The sequence below is a fragment of the Xiphophorus couchianus genome, chromosome 15 (assembly GCF_001444195.1).
Source record: "Xiphophorus couchianus chromosome 15, X_couchianus-1.0, whole genome shotgun sequence".
In the NCBI taxonomy this organism is placed as follows: Eukaryota; Metazoa; Chordata; class Actinopteri; order Cyprinodontiformes; family Poeciliidae; genus Xiphophorus; species Xiphophorus couchianus.
In genome coordinates, this window is record NC_040242.1 from 13139427 (window position 1) to 13165311 (window position 25885).

Genomic DNA, 25885 nt, shown 5'->3' on the forward strand with positions numbered 1-25885 from the left:
GCCCTTACCCGAAGCTGCAGTCCGATCCGCCCGGAACAGAGCGCGCCCCGTTATCTCCACCGCTGCGTCCGGGATGTTATCCTCCAGCCAGGTCTCTGTGACAACAGTCACACAGCTGTCCATCCGGCGAGAAGTAATCCGGAGTCGCATCTCGTCGATTTTGTTGACGAGGGACCTGGCATTGGCGAGGAAGAGGCTGGGGAGGGCCGGTTTATGAGGGCTAGCTTGTAGCCTAGCCCGTACGCCGGCTCTCTTACCCCTCTTTTGTTTGCGCTGCCTCCTCCGTCGCCTTGGCAGCATGGGGGGAATGATCATAGTCCCAGGTGTTCGTAGCAGCTCTGGAGGAATAAAGTCCAGCTTGGTGGGTGTGTGAAGTCCAAACTGTGTTCCTATGTCCCACAGTTCTAATCTGCTGTAAGTTGTAACGGCTTCCAGTAGTGTGTTGAGCGAAGACATCAATAAAAACAGGCTAAAAAAAATGAAAACACGGGAGCTCCGAGCCGCAGCGTTTACACGCGCCGCCATCTTTATGGTCTTTCAGAAAATTTCTACTTGGTAATATTTACAAACATAGGTAGTCAACATGATGTTAACAGTCCAGCTGGTAGAAACCTCCTGCTCACAACTAGTACATATTGCTACTAGTTGTATCAACACATTCACCCAGGAAAGCGTAGCATCAAAAGCTGAGTGAAAAATGTATGAGAAGCTGCTTACAGTGGGGACAGAGCATTTAATCTGGCTTCAGATGTTTGCATCAAAAGGAAGACATGGGAGAGTTTGGCTGCAAATGCCAAAACTCAGGAATGCAGATTCACCTTCAACTCAGTGTAGAAACTGTCGCCCTACACAACCGCAACGCAGCAAGGCAACACAACTTCACAATTAGCAGCATCAATTCCTGAAAATTATTAATTTGTTTGATTCAGTATCAGATGTAAATTATTTCAAGTCATTTTGAGCCGTCTTAGGCCGAACAAAACTCAGCTTCCAACACTGTCCAGCTAAAGAAAAAGTAAATCTCTTCCAGTACTCCGGGCCAAGTTGTAGGATACAGCTTTGGCTGAGTTTTAACTATAAAAAGGCTTCAATAATGGCTTCAACCCAAAGCAAATTTATGAAGAAAAAAAAAGGACACAGGCAACTAGAAGAATCACATTTTATCTGTACAGCAATTAAATAAAGTTAAACAGAAATCAGAAGTTTATGCCCTATTTCTCTGTTGCCTAAAAAAACCAAAATATTGTTTTAATAATTACTGAAACTAAAGTTTGTAATACTCAATCAATCATCCTGGCCTCAATCTTACAACCTCTAGTTTTAAACACTGTAGACAGAATACATTGCATTATGTGACATTTCCAGGTAGACTCTATATAACGTAGTGCCATTATACCATCAATTTTGTACTGATTCAACCAAAAATGCTGAAGCTACACAAAAAATGCATCAGTCTCTTTTTTTCTTTCACATTGCAGATGCTGAAAACTAGGTTAAAGAACATCTACAACGAAAACGCTTCAAGTATCATGGTTGGAGACTGAAAAGGTAATCTCAGTTTACAAGATTAATAAATTTTTCTTCACTCAATCTCAGGAGTTGAAGTTGTATTGTGATTTTGGAGCATTGGAGAACTGGGCGGGAACAAGAAGATATGACCAACTGTCACCGAGAAAATGAGCTCTTTGCCTGAGTTTCCTAAAGGAAAAGACACTTCTCTTGGAATGGATGTCTTTCTTTTTGGAGTTCTTTGGAGACATCGGTTTTGGGACATGGCAATGGCGTTTTTGTCCAGAGGAGAAAGAGAATATAAATATGGTGCTGCTAATCTCTCCTTTGGTTCAGTCTTCACAGCTCCATGATTCTCTGCCTCCTTCCGAGTGCTTCTCCTGTCTCCGTGGCTGTGGAGTCGTCACGTTCCAAAGAGGCATCAGGCTACATCTGAATTTCACAAAAGAAAAGGCAAAGGAATAAGAGCAAATAAATAAATGCAATATAACTCACTGACCTAAAAATATGAAGGAATAAAGTATTTTTTTTTTTCCTGAAAGAACAAGTGTTTCCTGTACACACACATATACAATTGAACAGTCCTGCACAATACATTTACAGTCCAATTTTGTCATCTGTTTCTTGCATAAGTTATCTTGAATATTAATAGTTTTATGCACTTTGTACCAGACAACATGATCTAATACCACCTACAGTTATATTGGATGAGTGCAACATTTGTGTAGGAAAACAGTGTAAAATCTGGTGTAATTTTTGTCAAACCTGTCTGCTTGGAATTATCCACAAGCACCAACATTCACATATTTTTATTGTGAGGCTGAGTGTACACATAACATGACACATATCCAACTGAAGGTAGTATAACAAGACAATAGATATGCAATATAAGTCTCATTGACCTGGTCCCTGCTGGGCTGATATATCTTCAACTGCACTCAGAGACTTTAGAAGACCGTTCTCCATGAAGGCTACGACAGAAACTTTACTCTCCTCTTCCTCCGTCTCCTGCTGCTCCTCTCCTTCAGGAGGAGACAACCTGGAATGTGAAGGCAGCGAGATCACCTCTTCGAACTCCCCGTTCTCCCTGTCAAAAACAGAGTGGAAGTAAAAAAATATTTTAAAAATGTTGCCATCAGCGCTGTAATAAACAGGATAGAAGCGAAGCGGTGTGATTTGTTTGCGCTGTACACCACCTCTGGTCAGGGCGGCTCAGAGGAGTGGTGCTGGGTTGTGGGCTGAGGTCAGGTTGGCGACTGTTGCTGTTTGTCTGAGGCACGTTGGCTGCAGGTGCTGCAGGAGAACCAGAGCTCACTGATGGAACAAGTACAGTAGCTATCAGTAGCATCCTTCACTTTAACAACAGAGGAGAGGTATTTTTGGGAGAAGAGAGGTGTATCGTGTTACCTGCGCTGTCTCCGGTCCTGACTTTCTGGAGATGAGGGAAATGAGAATAAACATTTTGAAAGGTGTCTTAGGTGCGTTTTCGGTTTTTAACCAATATGTGCTTTTACCTTATCAGATGTGTCTGAGCGTCTGGTTCTCTTCATGATCTCCTCAAGACGCTGCAGGAGGTAAAGAAAGGAGAGAATTTAATTCAAAAACATGGATGATTGTTGGATGGATTATTTATTAGTGTTTGAAGACGTCACCTTTTTTCTCTCCAATCGTTCTGCTTCTTCCTTCTGAAAGTGCTTCTCCCTCTCCTGCCTCAGTCGCTCTGCCTCCTCCCTCAATCGAGACTCCTCCTCCTCTTTCTAATCCAAACACGGAGACAAGCATTGAGACAGAGCTCAGCTAAATTTAGCACCAACAAGTAAATCTCACTGAATCAGAACAATAACAGAAAATCACGCAATGAAAACATTAATGGAAAATACTCAGATGATGATATTATTGAAGATTAAAGCTATTCTCTCCTAATTTGTGTCTTTTTTATTTTTGCTTGCAATTGTGACATTTAATGTTTTGGGAAAAATTTCGGTTTCCCAATTACTATGCAAGTCATGACATGACATTTCTGTGTAAAATATAGTCTTAATTGATCATAAATAATATATATATATTTTTGATAAACTAAATGCTGCGTTTTCATACATATAAAAGTACTTATAATCATGGAACAAAAAAAAAAAAAGGTTGCTGTGTCCTTTGACCTGTTTCTGGAGTCTCTCTGCCTCTTCTCTCTCCCTCTGAAGCCTCTCCTCCTCAGCCTTTCTCTCCTCCTCCTCCTGCCTTCTCCTCTCCTCTGCCAGACGCTGGGCCTCCTCTTCTCTCTTCGCTCGCTCTTCCGCTTTACGGCGGGCCATCTCCTCCTTTGCTAATCTGAGCGGAGAGAAACAAATGACGTTGATGCAAGTCAACCTACATCATTGGTGGCACCACCAGATGTCCTCAAAGGGCCTTCGTACCTCGCCTGCTCCTCTTGTTGCCTCCGCTCCTCCTCCTCTCTCTCCCTCTGCTCCCGGGCCAGCCGCCGGTTTTCGGTCAGGATCCGACTGGCCTCCTCTGGATCTGTGGTACCAGCTGAAGGTTTCTGAGTTGGAGGACTGCTTGTAAACTCTAGAAAACATCATAAAATAATTGTTGGAAAAAATACATCCTTCCAGCATGATTTACTTCTGTATCTTTATGACTGACCGTTGACTTCAGCTGGTGCCTCACTCGGGGGATTGTTCTCACCCAGTGGCTGAGGTCTGGGTTGAGGAGGACTGAAAATCTTCCCTTTTTCCTCTTCTTCTTCTTCTTCCTTCGGAGCTGCTGTCGGCGTTGAGGGTTGAGAGTGCTCAGGTGTGATTCTGACAGGACGAAGGTTTCCGGGATCATCTGAAACTGGAGATTTAAGCAGCTTGGGAGTTGGGGGACGTCCCAGTGTTTTCTGTGGAGGTCTGTGAGCAAACGAGAATAAAAATGTTATATTAGAAGATAAAGTCAAAACAAGAACTTTATTCAAGCTTTATTGAAATAAAGTTATATTATTCAATAAATTTTATTATTCAAGCTTCATATTTGTTTTGGAGAGAACAATAGATTCATCTACCTGCCAGCAGAGGGTGGTGTGGCTTTGTTGGACTTTTTGCCTAAAGAAATGGTGGACTTATTGGGAGGTAACGTCAGAACAGGAGCCAGTGGAAGGGACAGGTTGCTCCAAGACTTCCTGACGCTGTCACGGTCCTTATGCTTATACAGATTTTTAAAGATGCAATGATAAAAAATATTAACATACATTTCTTTGTTGCTTTTTGTTCCCTCAGTATCTAAGCAAATTGGTACAATACCATGCTAAAGTAATTATGTCTTACTCAGCATAAAATAAAAAGTTTGGGGTAGTTGCACACCAAATGAAAACATTGTGACAAAAACAAAGAAGACCATCAATGTGAGGCAGAAGGAAATGATGCATGGTTTTCAAGTTTTCCACAAATATAAAATTGAAGTCTGTGACATAGATATTTATCCAACCTCCTTAACTCTCATCTATCCATCTAAAAGGACAGGTGAGAAAAGGAAGGATTAAAGAAGAGTCCTAGAGGTCCGACACATCCCTGTGATGAAGCAAGATGGTGGCAGCATTATGCTGGCAAGATGCTCTTTTCAGAAACCCAAACTGTACAAAGCAATTGTCAATTTATATCAAAACCTTCCCATGTGTTATGCCAGACCAGTCAAAACCCAGCCCTGATTCCAACTGAGAATCTGTGACCGTTTGAAAAACATTTGTGCTAGGAAATATTCCTTCCATACCTGCATAGTTCCTGTGGTCCTTCTACGAGCGGTGGCGGAGGCCGGCAAAGCTTTCTCTCTGCTCAGGTTCCTGTCCTGGCTGCGACAGTGAGGGAGCACTTGGGCCTGCAGGGTCTTGAATGACACGGCGCCCATGGGGTGGCAGGAAACTGAGCGAGGACACACAGGCATGGCTACAGTGATGATGCACAAGGTGGGAGGGAGCAGGTATGATTTGGAACAGTGTGGGAATTTGTGGGACACCAGGAAAGATTTGGCAAAAAGGCACATAAAAATAAAGTTCAGAATTAAAGGTGGAAGTATAAAGGAAGTTAGGTGAATGGTATGAATAAAGCCATGCATTTAGGGAGGTCAAACATGGGGTAAAAGGAATGAAAAGGTGATGTTTGGTAGTAAGAAAGCAGAAGAGAAAGAAGCTGTTAGTGCTACAGATTAGTAGAAGCGCAACATATATACATACATTACCTAACACAAGAAACACCCCGAAGAGGGAAACATATTTAGTTTATTATTCAATCAGGACAAGCTAGTCAGTATTACACATTAGACGCAACACCAAACATAGAACATATGCAAAAACTACAACATGAACAAAAAGCTAAAGTGCACATTTACACATTGTGTCTAATGTCAGGACAAAGAACAATGTGAAAAATAGACAGAATAAACTTTATTTAAGTCTGCAGGTGAACATAGGTGAAGACTTTAGCCCATTACTTCCCAAAATATTTTCCTTAGTACCTCCTTTCTTACGAAAACAAGGAACTTTACCACATGCATATGGAGAACCCAGAGCACGTAGTAGTTATATGTAGATCAATATCTTTCTAATTGATCTCGCTATTGGATATATTTATTTCCTATTAAAATTGGTACAATGAACATACATAAATTTGTAAGAAATAAAAGACATAATTGGCTATGTCAGATGTTCCTCACCAAAAAAAAATCTATCTTGTTTTCTGGTAAACAACCCACATGGTGACTGCTTGGTGGCCAATGCACAATCCTTTGTGAGCTTGCTCTGTTCAGAAATGCAGGGCTTTTGAGAAAACTACCCACACATGAAGTCCAATAGCCTGTTATGCCTGGGCATAGACTGAATGGATTAACACTATATCAAGCTCTTTGGTGAACCCAGGTTTAGAATCACTGTCTTTAACCTTTTATGGAGCTTCATTTTATTTCATAATTCTTTATGAAATTTGTAGTTTTCAACATGAAAAAAAAAACACGTATTAAAAATAATATACGATTATTGTAAAATGTAAAGTTCTACAAAGTTCACACAGTAGCCTTGCCAACGTTTTGCTATGGAGACAGGAGGAGCAGCCAGCGCTGTCAATGGGTAAATACTTCCTAAACAGCTTAGACACCAGGACCTTGTGGTCTGCTTCATTGCGTGTGTTTGTTTACGTGTGTGTGTGTGTGTGGTGACCAACAGTGAGCTTTGGGTGCCTGATACAGGCTGGTAAAGGCAGTTTGGGACAGTGTAATGCTTTAAGTCCGCTCAAATCTTATTAACATTGAAAACAGAGTCAAGAGACTCTGTTGAAATATTATTACTTATTTCTACTGGACAGGTGAAGATTTGTGAGTGATTGTTAAAAGTCTTTCATCAAATTTAGGATAACCAAACACCCCAGAATGAAAGCACCATGGACTGGACTGTGTATTACCTGACTGTTCTCCAGACAAGCTCATGGCGCTACGGCTCCGGGCCAGGTATGAGTGTGTTGGCTGCTGTAGTCGGTTCACCATGCTGCTCTCCCATGGCGTCAGCGGAAGGCGGCGGAGTCCTGAACACAGACGCATGTAACACCTGAGCTTTGATAAGAGCTAAAACTATTACCTACTCACTTATCAGCCCAAGCAGTCAAAGCAGATTATAAACCATTCGCAGGCCCAGCACAGCTTCCCTTTATTTATCCAAAAGTGAGAGGTGAACAGAAGTCAAGTTTAAAAAATGGACACCCCATTGCGTGCATTAAGTTGCATTAAACTGGTAATTATCAGACGAAGCGAACACCTTGAAGTGAACTGCACACAAAAGGCAAGATGAGAGTAGGGGAGCAATAACAGAAGGCTGCAGCATAAAAATATCATAATGCAGCATCAAATGACAAAACCAGACTTTCCAAGATTTTATACAACCAGTTTAAATATCTGACCATAACTCCCCGACTGCTCACTGGGAACACGCATATAAATAATGTTCATGATAATCCGTTTACCCACTTTAACACAACATCAGGCAAAACATGCAGTGCGGCAGGGCTGGCTTGGACCTTATTCAATGCTCTGAAAAAGTACTTTCACCCCAGAGTACTTTTGGTTTTCATTGTCTTGGCACACTTCAATAGATCAAGCACATTTCAACGTCAGACAAAGATAACCTGAGTAAAGGCAAAATTCAGTTTTTAGAACATGATTTCATTTATTAAGGACAAAATAAGACAAATTTCAATTTGTACTCAGAGTGAACACCTGAAGAGAACTCAAATTTTAGGAAAAAAAGTCTATACAAACCAACCTGCCCCTATGTGAAAAAGAAATCGACCGCTATAATGGTTCTGCCCACCTTGGAGGCAAAAGCTGTCATTGAGTGTTGGTAATAAATGGAGGAATTTTGAGCCACTGTTTGCAGAATTTTAAGAACTTGTTTAACATCTCGACACAGCATCTCAACAGGATTAAATCTGAAGCCACTTCAAAATCTTAACAGTGGACTTGCTGATGTGCTCCCGATCACGATCTTGTTCCATCAGTCCATGGACTATTTTTCCAAAACGTTCTTCAGGAAGTTAATTACTTTGAGTTATTTGGCCATAGTTGGTTTTCACCTTCTCCAAAGGTTCTATTTTTGCCTAATTTCTTTCTTCTTGGCAAGTCATGGTCACTTTCTCAAACTGAAGCAAGATGGGCTTGCAGATGTTTTAATTTCTTTTATGACCTCCAAGATAAGTCAATGATGTGCTCTTGGAACAATTTTGGTAGTCCGGCCACCTGTTGGCTTTTACTATTATTCCCTTTTTAGACTGATAGATATAAAGATATATCAATCTTTAAATGTATTTAATGTCATGGGGTATAACATGTCATTTAAATCTTATTGACCTGTGGTATATTTAAGTAATTTCTTGACTCTATATGTCAGGCAGGTTGGTTTTGATAACTTTTGTCCTTAATAAATGAATTACCACATAAAAAATGCTTTTTATATTTGCTCAGTTTATCTTTGATTGATATTAAATTTTCTTAGCTATATAAAATATGAAGTACATTATAAGTAATGTAATGGGGAAAATACTTTTCATAAGTATGCAAGTAAAAGATAACAATAAGCTGAAAACTGAAGGAATGAATACTCAATGCATGGTTAAAAAAATTATAGTATATATATAATTTTTAATTATGCCTAGTTATTGTTTTCTTTCTTTTTGGTATAGCAATTGAGGTATTGAAGAAGATTTTAAATGGAATTAACAGGTAAGAAAGCTTGATAATATAGAACATGCCATTTTTTTAGCCATGATGCATATATAGCATTCCCATAAAAAACAGGATTATCCTACAGAGGATTATAGAAAAGGGTTACGTTGGAGCCCAATCCTAGTGATTAAATACTCCAGTGTAAGCATGTACTCATTCATAATATAGTGAACTGTTGTGAGTCGTAATTTAAGCATAATCTGCAATCAGAATGCAGATGTCCATTGTTTAAATTCAAAGGAAATATCTCTTTTTACTTTCATTCGCAGGTTTCAGCCCATGATCTTTTCTGCTCGGTGCATCATAACATAAGAAGTCAAAAGTGCCCTTAATGAAACCTGTGTTTTTGTGCTGGGTGGTCTTCCCCTGATGTAGGCGGGGTTTGGACTGAGCTTTGCTTATTACAGGCGTGGAAGCTGTTCTCATCTGTAAGCCTGTCAGCAACATATAAACATCAAAGGATACATGATGTTTCAAACTTTGCACAAGAAAAGATAGTAAAAAACAAACAGTTTAAGAAACACCACCAAGAGTTAGACAACACGAGCAATGTTCCCCAACCTGTCCAAAAAGTATGGTGCTACTGTAAACAACTATCTGAGGCATGTATATCTGGGAAAACAAATACATTTGTACATGTTTTGGTCTTTCATCCACACGAAACTCTGCCTAATACCACTAAAAGAGATTATTTATGAAAGTGCCAACCAAAGAGAAAGCTCTGTGTTTGTGTGTTTACATAGAAAAATGGAAATGTATGGCCTCATGCATTACAGTCTGCGACAAATAATGCACAAAATATTTCTACAAACTTGCTTCAACACAATTCCCAATTGACATCGTCTTATGTTTTAACTTACATTCCAATACACTGTTACTGATCCCATGTGTGCAATATTATTTTTGAAAACAATGTGGAAGAGATATTTGTTTTTATAAAGATCCAGCTGTGTGTGTACATGGCCTGAGATAAATGAATATATATAAAAAAAACAACAACAACTTTGTGCTGAATGAATCTATGCTAACTTTGACAAAGTAACACTCAATAAATTCCAATTCCCATCATAATTTCTGTACACTAACAGCAAGCCAAATATTCTTATTAGCCTTCACAAAAAAGATTTAGCACAATCCAACCCTCAGCTAAAAGTCTTATGGAACATCCCAACAACAAGTGTGAAAGGAATTAAAATAATAAATAATAAATAAAAAGGAGACAAAGATATAAGGAGGTGACATGTGCATGTCGTTATTTCCATTACCTCTGTCTGGCGAGTGCAGCAGTGTGGCAGACGAGGAGGAGAGGCGCTTGGTAATGATGGATTCCGTGTGTTTGGATAAATTCACGGTGGACACCGACCTTCTGTCAGCATCTAGAATCAAAATGAGAAAAATATATTAATGATAGGAAACAAAAGGAAGTGAGACCTGACCCTATACATTCATTAATTTAGGTTAGAACTGGAAAACTACCAACTCCTAAAAAATAAATGAATTAGTGCTAAATGGAAATATTGTGTCTTTGCGATACAACTTTGGGTAACGTGGTGGGCTGCTAACCAAATAGTAACGATGTCACCCACATCAGTCTACATGTGTGCTAGTACTAGTGCTCTAAAACTAGCCAGCTAACTGACACAGAGCTATAATATTCACAGTGGGACGTCAATCCGTATCTGCGGTAGAAACTGAAAGCACTTTGCATGTGCTCCAGTCCAGCAAGGTCGAGTGGACAGAGGAAAGCAGACTCCACAAAACCTGAACCAAGAAAGAGCAAAGACGAGATAGAGGATGGGAATGAGTCAGAGAGAAGTTGAACATGAGAATGAAAGAGAGAAAGACAGGGAAGGTGGAGAAGGGTGTGAGTATGCAGTAACAACAGAAGGCAGCGAACCTGAAAAGTGCAAAACTAAACATGGCAGAACAATTCTGACAAGCTGAGGCGGCTGGAAAAATTTGTGATTTCTGTGGCAGACTTGATGTGTTTGTACAGGGCCTTTGCGGGTATGAATGTGCTTCAGTACCAGCTGTTATGCTTGGAGTGTTGGTGTGCAGCGCTCCTCCCCAGGACCAGCGGTTTTGCTTCGGCCTGGTTTTCTGGCTCCGCTCCAGCGTGCGGCGTATCACTGCCTCATGACGCACCTTCAGTCAGAACAACAAAGAGAAAATCCTCAATGTGGCAACTTCTTAGGCTTTGAACAAGCTCAATATAATCTCTTCAGTCTCTCTGATAGTGAAGAAAGCGTTTTTGAAGGGGTGAGTCTGAGCAATAAAAGCCCCTGTGAAAAGTGTTACAATTTAAATTTCAGATTCAGCATGTATGTGGAGCATTGCTGAAATATAAAAAAAACTTGAAGCCCAGTCTGTACAGTTGAAATCAGAAGATTAAATACACCAAATAAAAAGATACAAACATATTCTTTCTCATACTTGTCTTGTTGTAGGTAAGTTAGAATAACCGAAATTATTTATATTTGCTAAATGCCAGAAAACTTGGCCAGGACAATTTTCAGAGATTTTTTTCTAGCCCTATCTGCATTCCCCACTATAATCCTACAAGGTCAAGCAAGTATACACAATTAATGGATGAAAGTACGTATATCATTTGTTGAACTTAATTTATCCAAACAGATCGGATCTGATGTCAAAAAATATTCATAACATTGCAGTTTTTTATAACTTATGAGCCCTCCATCATGGTTGTTATCTTTTATTACTCTCAGATGAGGCTTGTCAAGCATACAAAACAAAACAGGTGTATACCCGGTCCTCCTCTTGTTTTTGCCTTCGCTTCTCCTCCACAGCAGCCCTTCTTTTCTCCTCTTTTATCCGCTGGTCTTCCAGTTTTTTCTTCCTCTCCTCCAACTGTTTCTCATAGTGCTGCCTCGCTCTCTCCTCGCGCGCCTGCCACTGGGCCTCCTTGGCAACTGCATGCACGTACGCACAAACAAGTTGGAATTTGACTTGCATAATTAAATTCACACACATACTCATGCATGCACATATCAACAAGAAGGGTCAACTGCACTTCCTGTGAGAATGCTGTAACTTCCAGCACAAAGTAAATCCTTATATGAAGTCAGATCTTTGACCTATGTAAAACATGATCAGCATGTGTAACAAACTGCTTTTGACTTTTCAGCTTTCCTAACACCTGCCTGATGGACTGCTGTGTTATGTAAGGTAAAATCCATGGCAACTGGATGCCTGGGTTCACCCTGGATTTTTATGTAACATCCAGGGAAACCGGCACTTCACAGCTGCCAACCAAGTTCAGCCACAAAATGTCAGGACAGAATAAAAAAGAACAGCCACAGATTCGCTTTAAGTTGCCTTAAAACATAAATTTTCCTCTGAATGCCTTTCAAACACATGAAGATAAAGAGTACTCACCATTCTGTTTTTCCTGCTCCTCCCTGCGCTCACGGGCCAGCCTCTGTCTCTCATCAATCTTGTTAAAGAGCAACGAGTCTGCAGCACAGTTTACTAGTACTATTAGCAAGTCTTCCCTTCAAAGGGGTACAACAAAAACAACAACAAAAAACAGCAGAAACTGGCAGTTGTTTTTCAGTAAAAGGCATTTATTTTAAATGAGTTACCTGTTTTGGTAGCAGCATAACTACTTGTGTTTTTGCTGGTGGTCCGATTAGGAATGGGAGGGGGTATAGGTGTCCCAGTGGGGGAGTAGGTCTGCCCAGAGGCTGAAGACCCTCGACAATCCTCAGACCTATACTGGGAGTAAGATGCTGAGAAGAAAAACAGATTGGCATCAAACACTGAGCAAAAAGACTGAGATAGGGGGAAAAAAACCCTAGGATACATCAGGGCCATGAAAACAAAAAGTCACAAGTGGAGATGAATTGGTCCAACATGGAAAAATCTCCCCCAGGCATAAAAGTTTTACCTCCAAATTACAGTCAGCATTATTCCCCACAGGATGATGTTTTTCATCCGACTCTAAATTTGAGATTTATTACAACAGTAACTGCATCCCTGCAGTGTAGGTACTGAAGTGATTTAAGAAGATTTCAATAGTGTTTTTACATTTGAAAGGACCAGAATGACAGGATTTTCTGGTTCATTACACTATTGATATAGTAATGAGTGTTTCCGGTGTAATGGTTCTCACTAAGCATCTATCATGGTAGTAGACTTGTCCAAATGGAATTTGCTTAACAAATCATTAATAGGAATTATTGATAATCTTCAGTCAGATTTCATGAGTTGTGAATTATCATAGTACAATGGTAGAGACATGCATGCCATAATCCTGAATACCAAGGTCAGAAATCTTGATAAAATATCTCTCTTAAATAGAGATGTACTTTGCTTTTCTTGGACAATTTTTAATTTTCACTTAGGTCTAATCTATCAATTCTAATTGTTTATGTATATCACAGAAAGCAAAAAAAAAACTTCATGTTCATTGTGAGATATGCATACTCTTGAAACCAAAATAAAAGGAAAGAAAAGTCCTGCATTCAAATTCCCACATGGGGTCTTTCTGCATGGAGTTTACATGAGAGCATGAAAACTCCATGCATGCTGTTTTCTAATACACCCAAGCCATACTTTAGCTGCATTATAGTGCAAAGGTCCAAACAAAAGAGAGGTGTGTTTATATGTCTGGAACATGCTTGCAGCAATAAATCTAAGATTTGTTAAAACAAGCACATCTTATGAACTGTCTGAATAAAAGGAGACTAAGAGTGGGTCTGCGGTTTCTGTTACATAGTAACAGTAATAGTTTCCTGGTAGGAAAAAAAACATTCATATTCATATTTTTTTGTTATCACCAATGTTCACTTTTCATAGAGCTGAGCTATTGATTACTGGTTCTATTGGCTCCACGGGGACTTAGCTCTTAATTTTAGCCATTTGGAAACAAAGCTTTATTTAAAATGTGCTAAAATGCATTTTAAATCAAAGCACTAAAACAACCCTTTGAGTTGTAATATTAGTGCCATTAGTAAATTAAGAAGACAAAAACAGGGTTATGTACAAATATAACTAGAATAATTAAACAGAAATTTGTGTGGAAGAGGCAAAATGTCACAATTCTTTCAAGCCTAACTAAAATAATACACTTCAACACTCATGTGGGCTTCCTATCTTTTCAGCAACATCACAGCTTGTTTAGCAATTACCCACAAAACAAAAGAGGAGCAAAGTACATATTTCATATCTGACTCCACCGGTGTCTAAGGTTAGACAAAATGTCTATTTAAAACTCCAGATTCTCAATTTCTTGTGTACTTTCATGCATCTGACGTCGCTGACTCCATCCACAGCAGGCTTAAGAGTTTTACACAAACTTAAAAAAAAGAGTTGAGAAAAGACATCAGGTCATAGTTGACTGAGTATTGTATGTCACCGTGTATGGGGCAGCTGCAGAGGTGTGTACACAAGCATTCACAGGTCTGCATTGCCTCAGGTAGATGTGGCCATAATGACTATTGTTACAACAAGAAAGGCAGCACCAGGACTTTGTTCGCACCTGAAAATCAGTTTCCTCAAATAAAAGATCGGTTCAAAAAGGAAAGGATCATTTCCCGCAGCTCAATATTTAACTTGATATTTGTCTAGAAGCTCCTCATTATGAGCTTGGCATGACATTAGAAAAAAATGTGCAAGAGAATATATATTTGCGTTTCTGAGGTCAACATCACGTAGGGGGGGGGCAGCACTCCATCACAACTGGCAACTTGTTTTGATTCCCAAAGCTTTGAATAAACCTTGTTCAATGTCCCATTCAAATATGCTCCCTCATAGCCAACTTTCCCCAGCTCTTTATTCCCGTAACTCATCCAGGAAAAGTCAGAATCAGATGAGATAAAACCTGTTGATCTCATTTTAGAGTCTGTCCTCAAAGGATTTCTTCTAGTGAGAAATTTATGAAATGTATATCTAGAGAGTTAAAGAGGAATCCTTAAAAGATGTCCAAAAATATGTCTGTTATATAGAGTAACTTAAGAGAGGGCAAAACATTAATCTTGTCTGAACTAACTGATTGGGTCCTTTCTTATTGACAATGTCTAGTTTCCTTTGAGGTTTGAGCTACCAATTCTGATGCTAAAACATCAAATGGAAAAATATGCTACCAGTTCATTGGTAGAGTTTTGAATCTAGCACAAATTAAGGCATTGCATTATCTCAAACGATCCATCAAAGCATATATTGCCAAAATGTAGTAGCTGATTTTTATTGTTTGCCTCTGACCGCCTGATTGGTGCGTCTTTACTTTGACCTTCTCCTGAATAGATGTCAGGAATAACCCACCTTATTCTTGGCCAGCAGAATTCAGATATAATTCAACACAATAGACTGCAGTATGAAAGAGCTGAATGTTGTCAATGTTAAAGTCCACAATTACTTATTATAATAGTTAGGCTACTTCAGTAGGTCCTTTAGCTTTGCAATAAACCAAGACAAAAAGCTTCCTCTGTTTTTATGCATCATACGCTGTGCTAATTTCCATTCATTTGTGCCAACAGAGACCACATATTCTTTGTCTGAAGACAAAAAGCAAGTTGAGAGTATCTCAAGGCGATTTGAAAACACTAACACCAAATATAGTGGAGTTTGTGTGAATGGATCCACCAAGAAGTGAAAGCTTAAATAAACTGTATTTTGAGTGCAGCATGCAGAACAGGATGCTCAGTAGTGTGAGGTGCTTTATTCCCCACTCTGCTGTTGTTAAAACAAATGCACAAAGCTAAGTTCGGAAGCAGTGTGCATCGCCCAAAAGAAAGCTACATAGAGGCTATCAAATATATATGTGAACAAGCACAAGCTCAAAAAATGAGACTATGTTGAAGTAAATACATATTTAATGAGTTACAAAAGTGTCTTCATACTAAGTGTAGGATTTGGATGTGACATCCTAGTCCCATTAATTCAGCTATTATGCACCTATAGAACATACTTTAGCCAGTTGAAATAATTCACTGCTCTAAATGTTCAAACCTGATTTTGTCATCAACTGGTTAAAAGTTTATAGACTGATTATTGAACAGAAAGAAAAAAAGAGGAGATACATAAATAATCATACAGTGTGTCCCCACAATGTATTCCTGAGAAAATTTCATACTTTTACATACTTCAGTTCTTAATACAATTTTTATGTGAAAATACAAAATAAATTATGTGAATTTACTGCAAAGTTTGGCTTTAAACATAAAGTCTGAAAGAAAAAAGATCAGACAGTGGATGAATGAATGGACATTTCAGACAGAGACAGACCGTAGGGTGTAGAAATACAATTTTTTCTGTGCTCTATTTTATTTTCCCATATGTTTTATATACTGCAGTGATTTGATATTGTCATTGCAATATTGGGCAATATCATTTTCCAATTTATCCCCTTAATATGAAGCAATATTGTCCATTAAAATGAAAGATTTAAACATCAATCCAAACACTGCCGTACATTTCTGCTTCAAACTTGAACCATGTAGTGAAAAACCAACAACCAAAAGTGCTGGAGTATTTCATGGCAGAGTAGCTGGGAAGAGAGAGAGTATTTATCTCAGAAACCAGATCTTGGAAAACCAAAAAACAAGTGATGGGTACTTCATATCAAACAAGTGATAATAATAATAATAATAATAATAATAATAATAATAAAATCAAACTGTTGGTACAAATAGTATATTTTAAAAACAATCAGTCGCAATAACCTCTCCACTGATCTGCTATACTTTCAGCGTAGCCGTGTCCTTTCTGTGCATCTCACAAGCATCCTTCTGTTGCAAAGGTCACTGAATCAACGAACCTCAGATAGCTCAAAGTGTATTTGCTTGTGCACACTCGCCTGCTGTTTAACACCATTCGCAAACACATTAAACCTGCTATGCAGTGTAATTGAACCTGCTCACAATAGAGGAGTCCTGTAACCAGGTCCACCTGTCATGCTGCTCTTAAGCTTCCAACATTTTTTTTTTTAAACATTCAACTATGTGGGTTAAGTAATGAACTACATTACAAAGCATGAAAAGGGAGGGCTTCTCAGAAACTGGAAGATGGTGGTTTGTGTTTGAAGATGTTTAAACTGACAACTTAAGTGGTGAAAAGGACATTTCTGCTGTGCATCTCCAATTTTACTTTTGTTTTCTCGTGATAATCAACTGTATTTATCATCCTTCATATCTGTCTGTGGTTTCAGTGATAAAAATCAGCTGAAAATAACTAAAATAGCACATGACTTTAGCCAGACAGCATTCATGTACATATAGAAGATGTGTTCATTTCATGAAGAGTTAAATTTTTGGAGATAAAAGTTTTTTCCCCTGCCAAAATATGATATTGTACAGAATATAAGTACAAAAATCTCCAGATGGTAATGAGATTTTGGTGAACTAAAAGCATAACGCACAGTAAAAGATACAGTCAAAGTACCTTCTTTGACTTCTGACCATAATAAAGCCCAATCTTATGCCCTTTGACTCCTCTTTTCCACAGTTCTTATCTTCATCTATTGATTGATCAAAATACAATACAATTTTATTTAATACAGTTCCTCCAGTTGGGCAAGGCACAAGGTTTTACCTGAGTTGTTCATAATGTCAGATGTATTAATCCAAACGTGGGACCTCTGACCCTGCCTGGTCTGTCCACTTCAACTAGATTAATCACAGGGTCGGCAGCAGGGTTCCTACTTCCTGAAAACATTCTTCCCGGCAGAATCTGAGCTCAAATACAAAGTCCACAGTCCAGGTAGAAGCCAAAAGGAAAACTCCTCCATCCCACTTTTCCTAAATTAGATTTAGAAAATGAGCGAGGTCAGTTGGTGTCACCGCTGTTGACTCGCCAGTCCCCATCCTTTTGTCTGTGTGTGCATGTGTGTGTGTTTATGCGCTTTGCATGAATATGTGCTACACAAAGTGAGATATAAGCGAGAGTGTGACTGTTTAATCTGGCCCTCCCTCCTCCTCCGCTCGTTGTCTGTCGGTCTGCACACCCTCCCCCCCAGTCTATCTGCATTCATCGCCAGTCAGATTAAATGGTCAGAGTTGGCGATTAATGCTCTGCCGTCCAGGCCAGTGGATAACAGTCAGGCACAGTGTGCAGCTCCTTCCTTCTCTGCAGCCTGAGAGGATTAGCTGCTGCTAATGCTAAGCCAAACTGTAACCTCCAAACACCGGAGCGGCAAAGGGGGCAGGGTTGAGAATATTCCTTTATAGCTCTGGAATGGGCATTCAAGTCTGGACGAAAGGTTTTTATAATTTTGTGCTCCAAGCTGCATTGGACGTACAAATGTCTGCTAGGTCCTCACAAACAGCAATATTTACGCAAAAACAAAAAGTGTGCCATCTTACTTTTGTCAAGAGATTTCTCAGAGGCTACCATATTATACTTTTGAATTGTCCACAAAGTTTGTGACTCGAGTTAAAGGCAATATTACTTCATCTGATAATTTTCAGGGAAAATATTTGCAAAGCAAGTTAAACAGTCAAAATACAATGAATCAAAATTTTCAGCTGTTCCTTCCAGTTAAAACACATAATACGTATTAAAAAAAAATGTAACTTTGTGGTTTTACACATTTTTGTCATGTTTCACCCTCAAACTACAGTGTATTTTATTGGGAAAGCAAAATTGTTCATAGTTGTAACATGGAAAGACCATTTTAGTTGAAAAATAGATCAGCTCAGTCAAAGGATGGAGTCAGTGAAAAACAAGCAAAAGGTTTTGCTGTACATTCTTAACCAAATGTAGGTCTGCGCATTTAGTTCAGTTCATCTTCTTATAAGCAGTGCTATTTAACAAAAAGCCTCCCTATAGAATAATTCTGCAACCATCATGTTTGACAGTGGTAATATCATGTTCAGGGTGATGCGTTAGTTCTAGGCCTATATACTATTGTCAGTTACGGTATCTTGTGACCAGAAACAAGTAAAAGCTGTAATTCCAACCTCTTCCTAAAAATATTACCAGAAATACTTAACTTTTGAAGACCTGCCAATTTTAAGAGAAAGTCCCAGCACTGCACATTTCTTACTGCTGTGACTGCAGTCGTATGGGGTGCAGTCCCGTGTGGGGTGTTGACAGACCTCTTTGCTTACAAACGCATTACCATCGCATACACGTGTGAAGCACACTGCACCTCCGCTCTCATCTCTGCTGTCCTTGTCTTGACCCAATCTTGCAGGCTCAGCTAATTTTCTTTCTTGCACAAACAAAAGTGTCCATCATCACAGACCCTGTGCACCAATGGTGTCTGCAAAGCGCAGGCTAATCCAAACCCCATAAAGCAAAGTGCAGCAAGATATTTTACTGTCAAGTATAAATATGTAATGAGCCATACAGTAAAAAGAAAAAAAGAAGTCCGCAAATCTTTGGTGCGTCACATTTTCAGAGCATCTGCAGCGCCGATTCTCTGGAGAATGCTCAAAGTTTCCTCAGTTCAATTATAAACTCTTTGTCCCAGATAATGCCCTTAATTTAGATACATTAATGCACGCTCAAACTTGCACGGTCACATTGGACACCCGTCAGTCTACTTTCCTTCATACCTCGTTTCTTTTTCCTGCCAGCCTCCCTCCGTCTCTGTACCTCCTCTTCCTCAGTGATGGTAAAGAGCGGTTGAATCGTCAGCCGGCTGCCTCTCTTCCTTAGCTTCCACTTGTCTCTGGGTGATCCACTTCCTCCACCTCCTCCTGCTTTCCCATCCGGCATCGCCTGCCCTGTTGCAACCGCTTGAGCCCCCAGGCTAACTCACCTGAGCTCTGCCCATCCCACCCCACCCAAAGGAGATAGGAAACTGTTCCAGAGGACTTTGGAGGTCAGGGTCACCCCTAACAGCGCTCTTCTTTAGGAAGATGTAGGTCTCTTACAGATAAATACCCGCAACCATGTTAAACAAGCTATTTTAATTCTAAAAAGATTTTCAGATGATACAAAAATAAAGTAATTTTGAGGACAGCCAAAGAAAGGCAAAAAATGATGAGTCAAGAATAAACCCAGTGCAATGCAGAGGAAGGAAGGGGAAGCAGACAAACAGAGCAGCTCAGAGGACCAGCGAGCAGAGAGAGTGAGGATGAGGATGAGCTCTGGTGGTGTGGCATAGAAAAGAAGACTTAATCCACAAGAGTGGCTCCGCAGAGGTCTGTAAGAACTGCACAAGTGACTCCTGCATTCCTCAGGAGGATGCTGCATCTGCTGTCTTCACATACACCCCCACCTCCCGTCTTTATAGTCCCCCCACTAGTTCTTATCTGCAAATCTGCCAGGAGAATTACATCACATAGCAATTCCTTGTACTGTACGAAGATGTGCGCATACAGGGACTAGGAGGATAAAAAGAGGTCAGGAGAGTCGATAAAATATTCAGTGCAGCTCCAGTAGTGGAAGGTGAGCCGGCACAACGTAATGGGTTTCCCTGACAACAGCAGCACATGGACCAGTGACACAGTGCAAAAGTAGGAGTTTGACAGGTGGACGTCAGAGCAAAGAAGCACAATTGCTGATGCTCCCTCTCGAAGTCAAATAATGCAGTACTGGAGCCATTGCTTTGGAAGGAGTCCAGAGAGCACATGGTTTATGGCTCCACCCACCGTCTCCACTTAAAGAGAAATCATATTATTTTTATATGGGCTGGTTTCTGGTAGCAAGTTATGCTCAATTGATGTGTGTATATTCAACCTGTTCTTTGATGTTCCCTTAAAACTCAGAGTGCCAACCGCTTCTGATATATTCTCCCACACCCAAAAAAACAAACAAACAAATAAGCGAGCAAACTTAATAAATAAAAACATTTTTGTTGTTGTTGTCAATGCTACTGAAAAAAAAATCCAAAGATGGTTTTAAGAAGTATTAACTCTGGGTTCCCCAATCTACATGTATTTTTTTATTTCAGATTTTTATTCATTATTTTTTTAAAAAACAACCCAAAAAACATAGCTTTTCTTTCGACTTCACAATTATGCACCAGTTTGCTGCTACTCACATATAATCTTAATATATAAAACAAACATTTATAGCAATAACAAGGCAAAATGTGAAATGTTTTAATGACTGTGAACACTTTATACATTTGTGAAGTCAAAATGCTTAATGAATAGTTTGTCATTGGGGCTATTCATTTAATATCTCTTTTAAAGGAACGTTTTCCAGTAATAACAATATAAAGGAATTCAGGCCAATAGTTGCAGCCTCATCTCCTCAGAGAGCATGTGCTGCACAAACACAATCATGGACGAGCAATCTGATCTTTGTCCCCACAGGACACAGCAGTGCTGTAAGCCTACACCTGACTTTAACGTGATAGGCTCTGCAACACACCCTTCTCACTCATATTCAGTGTGGCAATAAAGCACCAGTACGAATAGGATTTTTACATGAAAAAGGTAAATGAAGTTTATTATTGAGAGTGGATGTATTGATACTGGGATATTACAGTTAACAAAAATGTATATCTAATATTCCTACAGTGAATATGGTATAAGTCGGCAACTAGAAACTGAAAGACAGGAAGGACTAAATGAAAGAAAGAGGAAAGCACACAAGGAAGAAAACAGGGTTAACACAATGAAATAAGGGGACAGAAAAGGACAGAAGGAAGAAGTGTGTTAGGACTCAAGGAAGGAAAGAAAGAAGGAAGGGCTTGAATGAGTAAAATGAGGAGAAGGGAACAGAAAAACTTAGGCAAAGAGGAAAGGCAGAAAAGGAAGAAAAGAAAGAAGGTACAGCACAAGTAAGTTGGAATAAGACAAATGAAGGATGAAGGGAAGGATAGATACAAAACAGGTGTAGGGCAAAGATAAGCTCAACAAAAGAAACAAGATGAAAAGAAGAATATGTTGAAGAAAGGAAAAGGTGTTGGGGCACAAGGCAGGTAGGCAAGGCACCAGGAAGGAAGGAAATAAGGAGGGGCAAAGGGAAGTATGTTTTTAAGGAAGAAAGGGAGGATGGAGAGATGCAAAGAGTGAAAACAAATATTTTCTCATGCACCATTTCCCTTTTCCATACAGAGGCTATAGGCCTTGACGGGCCATCCCGATTTTAACTCCCATCCTCGATGCCTTTGCTGCATGTCTTTCCCCACTTCTCTCTGCCCCCTCCCTGTCTAATTACGGTCAAATAAAAGCCAATAGTACCCAAAAAATTCTTTAAAGACAAGACACAACAACAGAAAACAAACACAGAATTTAAATTCTATCTTGCAACTTTTAGATCCACCTCCTCTCCAACACATTTGTATCAAATAGCTGAATTTTCTCATCAGAACATCATTCAGTTGTATCATTCATATAATCTTAGTCATATTAACGAAAGGAAATGAGGCCATTAATATGATTCAGGTGTGTTGGAGAAAGGAAAGTGTAGTGGAGAAACTACACTTCCCTGGCATTAATGTATTGACTTTTAGAACTAAAACTAATTATGCTTAAGCCAACACTGAATGCCTATTCATAGCGTCGGGGCGTAGGCTTTAGGGCGGCATTCAGAGTAAAAACTTGTTGTTGTTACAGTTCTACAGTTGTTACAGTGAGTATGAGGCAGTCTGAAGTTTTCACGGTACAATGATTGGGTAAAAATACCACAGCTTTATGGACTCACCATATTTACAAATGCAACTAGTAATAATCCAATTCATTTATTTTAAAACAAAGAAGAAACACATATTCCTTGTTCTGCTAAATTAGCAAAGCATGAATTATTATATTTTTTATAATATGCACACCATTTATTATTCTAATACTAGACAACAATCTAACAAACAAGCTGCTCTTGGCTTTTTCAATTACTGCTTTAACATAATGTCACCTTAGTTAGAGTGATTGGGGACATCTCCACAGCATGATGCTGCCACCTGCATGCTTTTGTTTGTTTCAATAGCATCACTATCAGAGTATCGGGGTCTTTGCAGCCAAAAATATTGAGAGACACTTTTTTTTCTTGTATGCAAAGACAAAGTATAGTGACCACTGTGTTGTGAGACATTTAGTAATCCGGGAACCATAAGTTTTTAAAACCTGGTATTCCTCGATACAGGAAACCAGAACATGCCTACTTGATTGGACATTATTTGTAATGACCGAAAACAGCAAATCATTTTATTCACAGACAGATTAAGACTGTCTGTGAATAAAAGGTTAGGAATACAAGTAACAGCTATACTTTCACATAAATTTAAGATCATAATGGCAAGCATATAAACAAAACAGCAAAATTTACAAAATTGATTTATTGCCCTTTATTCGTTTTAACTTCTCATACTTCTCAATGTATATGTTTATAAATTGTTTATTTTGTTGCCAAAATACTGCACTAATAGTTAAAAATAGAAATTGACTGAAAGTGATTCATGCTGTAAAATGACACGCTAATCTTCATTTGCAAGTCCGTCCAAACAGAAAAAGTCATGACACAACACACGACGGAAGACAAATGACAAATCCCAGTCATGGAGTCACAGCAGGTAGTACACTAACAATAGATAACAAGCACCTGCTCAATCCCTATTAGACTGAGGGGTGTGGCTACATGTGGGGGAAAAAAGTTTCTCTCTTATTTAGTTTCAAGTAATAAGAGATAAACGTTCAACATAACTTCTTTCCTATAAACTAAAATTCACTCACACGAGCAATTATTTATACTTTGATTAATCTTTTGGTATAATGCTACTAATAGATGCTAAAAGAACATAGTTACACCGGACTAAGGAACAATTTCATTTCATTTCATTTCTCAGACAGTGGTAAGTTTATCAATAAGCCAAATTTAAAGTTGTTTTTTTTTTCTTTCTACATCAAGTCTCCAGAATAACAAACCTCCGTTTATCCATTAATCCACCTGTCACACATCGAGGGAAGAAGCCCTGACGGAGACCAGCTGACAAAATGTCAGCAACAGGTGTTTGTCAAGAGGGACTCACAATGTCGTTCAACAGCAAAGACAAATGAACAACTAAAGAGTGGTGTGAAGAAAAGCGGCTCGAGTTAAAGGCAAGCTAAAGTAAAGCAACCGGTTGGGTGAGTTGGTTGACAGATAATCCCATACCCGTGACGGACCGGCGGGGAACCCGAGTTTGTTTATAAATTAGAGTTTAAATCAACGAGGGGGAAAAACACCAGAGGGGCTCAAGTGAGCGCCGCGTCACAGCTCAGACGGAATGTCTGCAAGTTAAAATTATTCATAGGAATTAAGAGTCGCCTCGGTATTAGAGCTCACCTTGGGACTCCGGAGGAGAGGTGTCGCTGCCATCCTGCTCCGCCATTTCTCCTGACGTCAGCTGAGAGGGATCAGCAGCAGGAACCAGAGGGACCTGATCCCTACACAGGGCTGCGGTGAGTCGGGCCCCTCCCACGGACAGGTACGGGCTCATCATTCCAACTCTACCCCACCAAGAAAAGTTGTGCTTCTTAGAAATAATAAATACACATAAAAACCATTACAGTTTAGCTTTCTGTAGAGAAAAATATTTGAAATGATTTATGTTATTGCGCGTATACGCTTTCTGACACTTGGATTGGTGAGACGTATACACGATTTACTGTAAATGAAGAAAAATCTAAGGGACATCATCTTTACCCAGGGGGTTTGCAGACATTTTTATAAGAAAAGGGCCCTGGTGAAATAGTTCTGGATTAAACGCACAATGTATGAGGGCGCCATCTGGTGACTAGTAGAAGTGATTTCAGAAAGCAATTCGAATTTAACATGGGGAAACCATGTTAAATTTCAGTTTGTTTCAGTTGTGGTTCATACAGATGATACCCATCTGTTTGAATCCGTGAACAAACCACATTCACGGATTCAGAGGCCGAAAGCAGCCATGTTGTCAACACACCTTACCTGCGTGCTTCTTGATATGGGCTGCAGGAAGAGTTTGAGCCCATGTCGCATGAAATCCTAACAAAATACATAACATACTGTTTGTGGTCGTAACTTTTCAAAATTAGGAAAAGTTTCCTGTGATGGTAAACCTCAATAATCCATGTTGCAAGTGTTTACAATTGAAGTTCGCGATAGTACCAGCAGAGGGAGCCCTGTTCTCAATTTAGAAACACTTCATTCATCAAAACAACATTTTGAGTCTTTTGTTGCTTCGGTATCTTTGTTTCTTGGTTCTTTCATAAAGTCGATCCGTACAGTACAGGAGGGAGATGGCACAGATTTTGTTTAGATATGGAAAAATGCTTGAGGTCATTACAGTCCAAAACATGTCAAAGACATAACAAAGGGACATTGCAATTAGACACAATGAGGCCCAATATCACAAGCACGTGTCTGTTAATTTAGTTTGCGATATTGGCAAAATGTTTTACTGTTCCTGGATGAACGCAGGCTAATCTCTCTTAATATCCCTGCTTTTTAACCAGCTAATCAGACTGTGCTGGTGTAGCCCCTTCTCTTTGCCCTCAGCAAAACAGGATTTGATTGGTGCACAGAAATCTGGAGCCATGGCAACCAGCTGTTTGGCGATTTCTCAGATGGAGGAGGTGGAAGGAGGAGATTGGCCTGTAGATATATACTCGGATACTGGCAGACAGATAAATATGTTGTCTGACAGGGTGGGAGATGCAGAGAGCAAACGACTAGGAATAAAAAAGGACTGTACTCATTCAGCTCCCCTGTGTTTTTATTTCAAGGGGTTTGATCTATCTGAGACTGTCAACCCCCCAGCTGTTGTTTCACACAGATCCCCTCCAGACGAAGACGTCCCATTTCTTTCAGCTCCTCAGGTTTTGTGTACGGTCTATTTTTTCCCCTGTTTTACGTTTGTTTAAATTGCATGTCTCAGAATCCCAGAACAGGATTAACTCGGTAGGCTGGTTAAGCAAAAGGTGAGATCAAGGTTTTATGAATCTGGCTGTGTTCAAATGTTTTGATGAAAGGCTGATTGACCTGTCATTAACTGGAGAAAAAAAATATAGTAAAAGACCCCAAACAGATAAATCTTGATATTTATTGCCCACAGAATGCTTGTTTTACGTTTATTCCATGTACTAAAAGAGAAGACCCTTAAAAAACATATATATATATATTTCTTTGACTTGAATTAGAATTGGACTGCTTGCCAGACATTTCCCACCCGAGGATGCAGATCCCCTGATTAATTCTAGGGTTCTTCATTGAAGGCTGCACTCGGCTGAGGGTGGGGGGTGGTCTGTCAGGGAATAAGCCGATTGAA

At 39.5% G+C, this 25885-nt stretch overlaps 1 protein-coding gene across 8 annotated transcripts; it reads right to left on the reverse strand.

Moving 5' to 3' along the window:
* Positions 1 to 1057: 1057 nt before the first annotated feature.
* On the reverse strand, positions 1058 to 24058 carry map7b (microtubule-associated protein 7b). 8 transcript variants are annotated; one of them, XM_028040234.1, is made up of 19 exons: positions 23923 to 24058; positions 12348 to 12494; positions 12142 to 12219; positions 11512 to 11675; positions 10773 to 10890; positions 10011 to 10121; positions 9084 to 9179; positions 6933 to 7052; positions 5254 to 5426; positions 4550 to 4689; positions 4150 to 4397; positions 3921 to 4071; positions 3666 to 3834; positions 3162 to 3266; positions 3024 to 3074; positions 2917 to 2941; positions 2706 to 2823; positions 2412 to 2596; positions 1058 to 1941 (listed from the first exon to the last, which is right to left on the reverse strand). In XM_028040234.1, exons 1-19 carry the CDS (start codon positions 23966 to 23968, stop codon positions 1931 to 1933), a joined length of 2256 nt encoding a protein of 751 aa, XP_027896035.1. In that variant the 5' UTR covers positions 23969 to 24058; the 3' UTR covers positions 1058 to 1930. The 8 variants fall into 8 exon arrangements, 6 of the variants coding, with proteins under 6 accessions (XP_027896035.1, XP_027896031.1, XP_027896032.1 ...); XM_028040230.1 differs by lacking the exon at positions 23923 to 24058 and adding an exon at positions 19263 to 19468; XM_028040231.1 differs by lacking the exon at positions 23923 to 24058 and adding an exon at positions 19263 to 19466 and having other exon boundaries at positions 5254 to 5402.
* Between the last annotated feature and the right edge of the window lie 1827 nt (positions 24059 to 25885).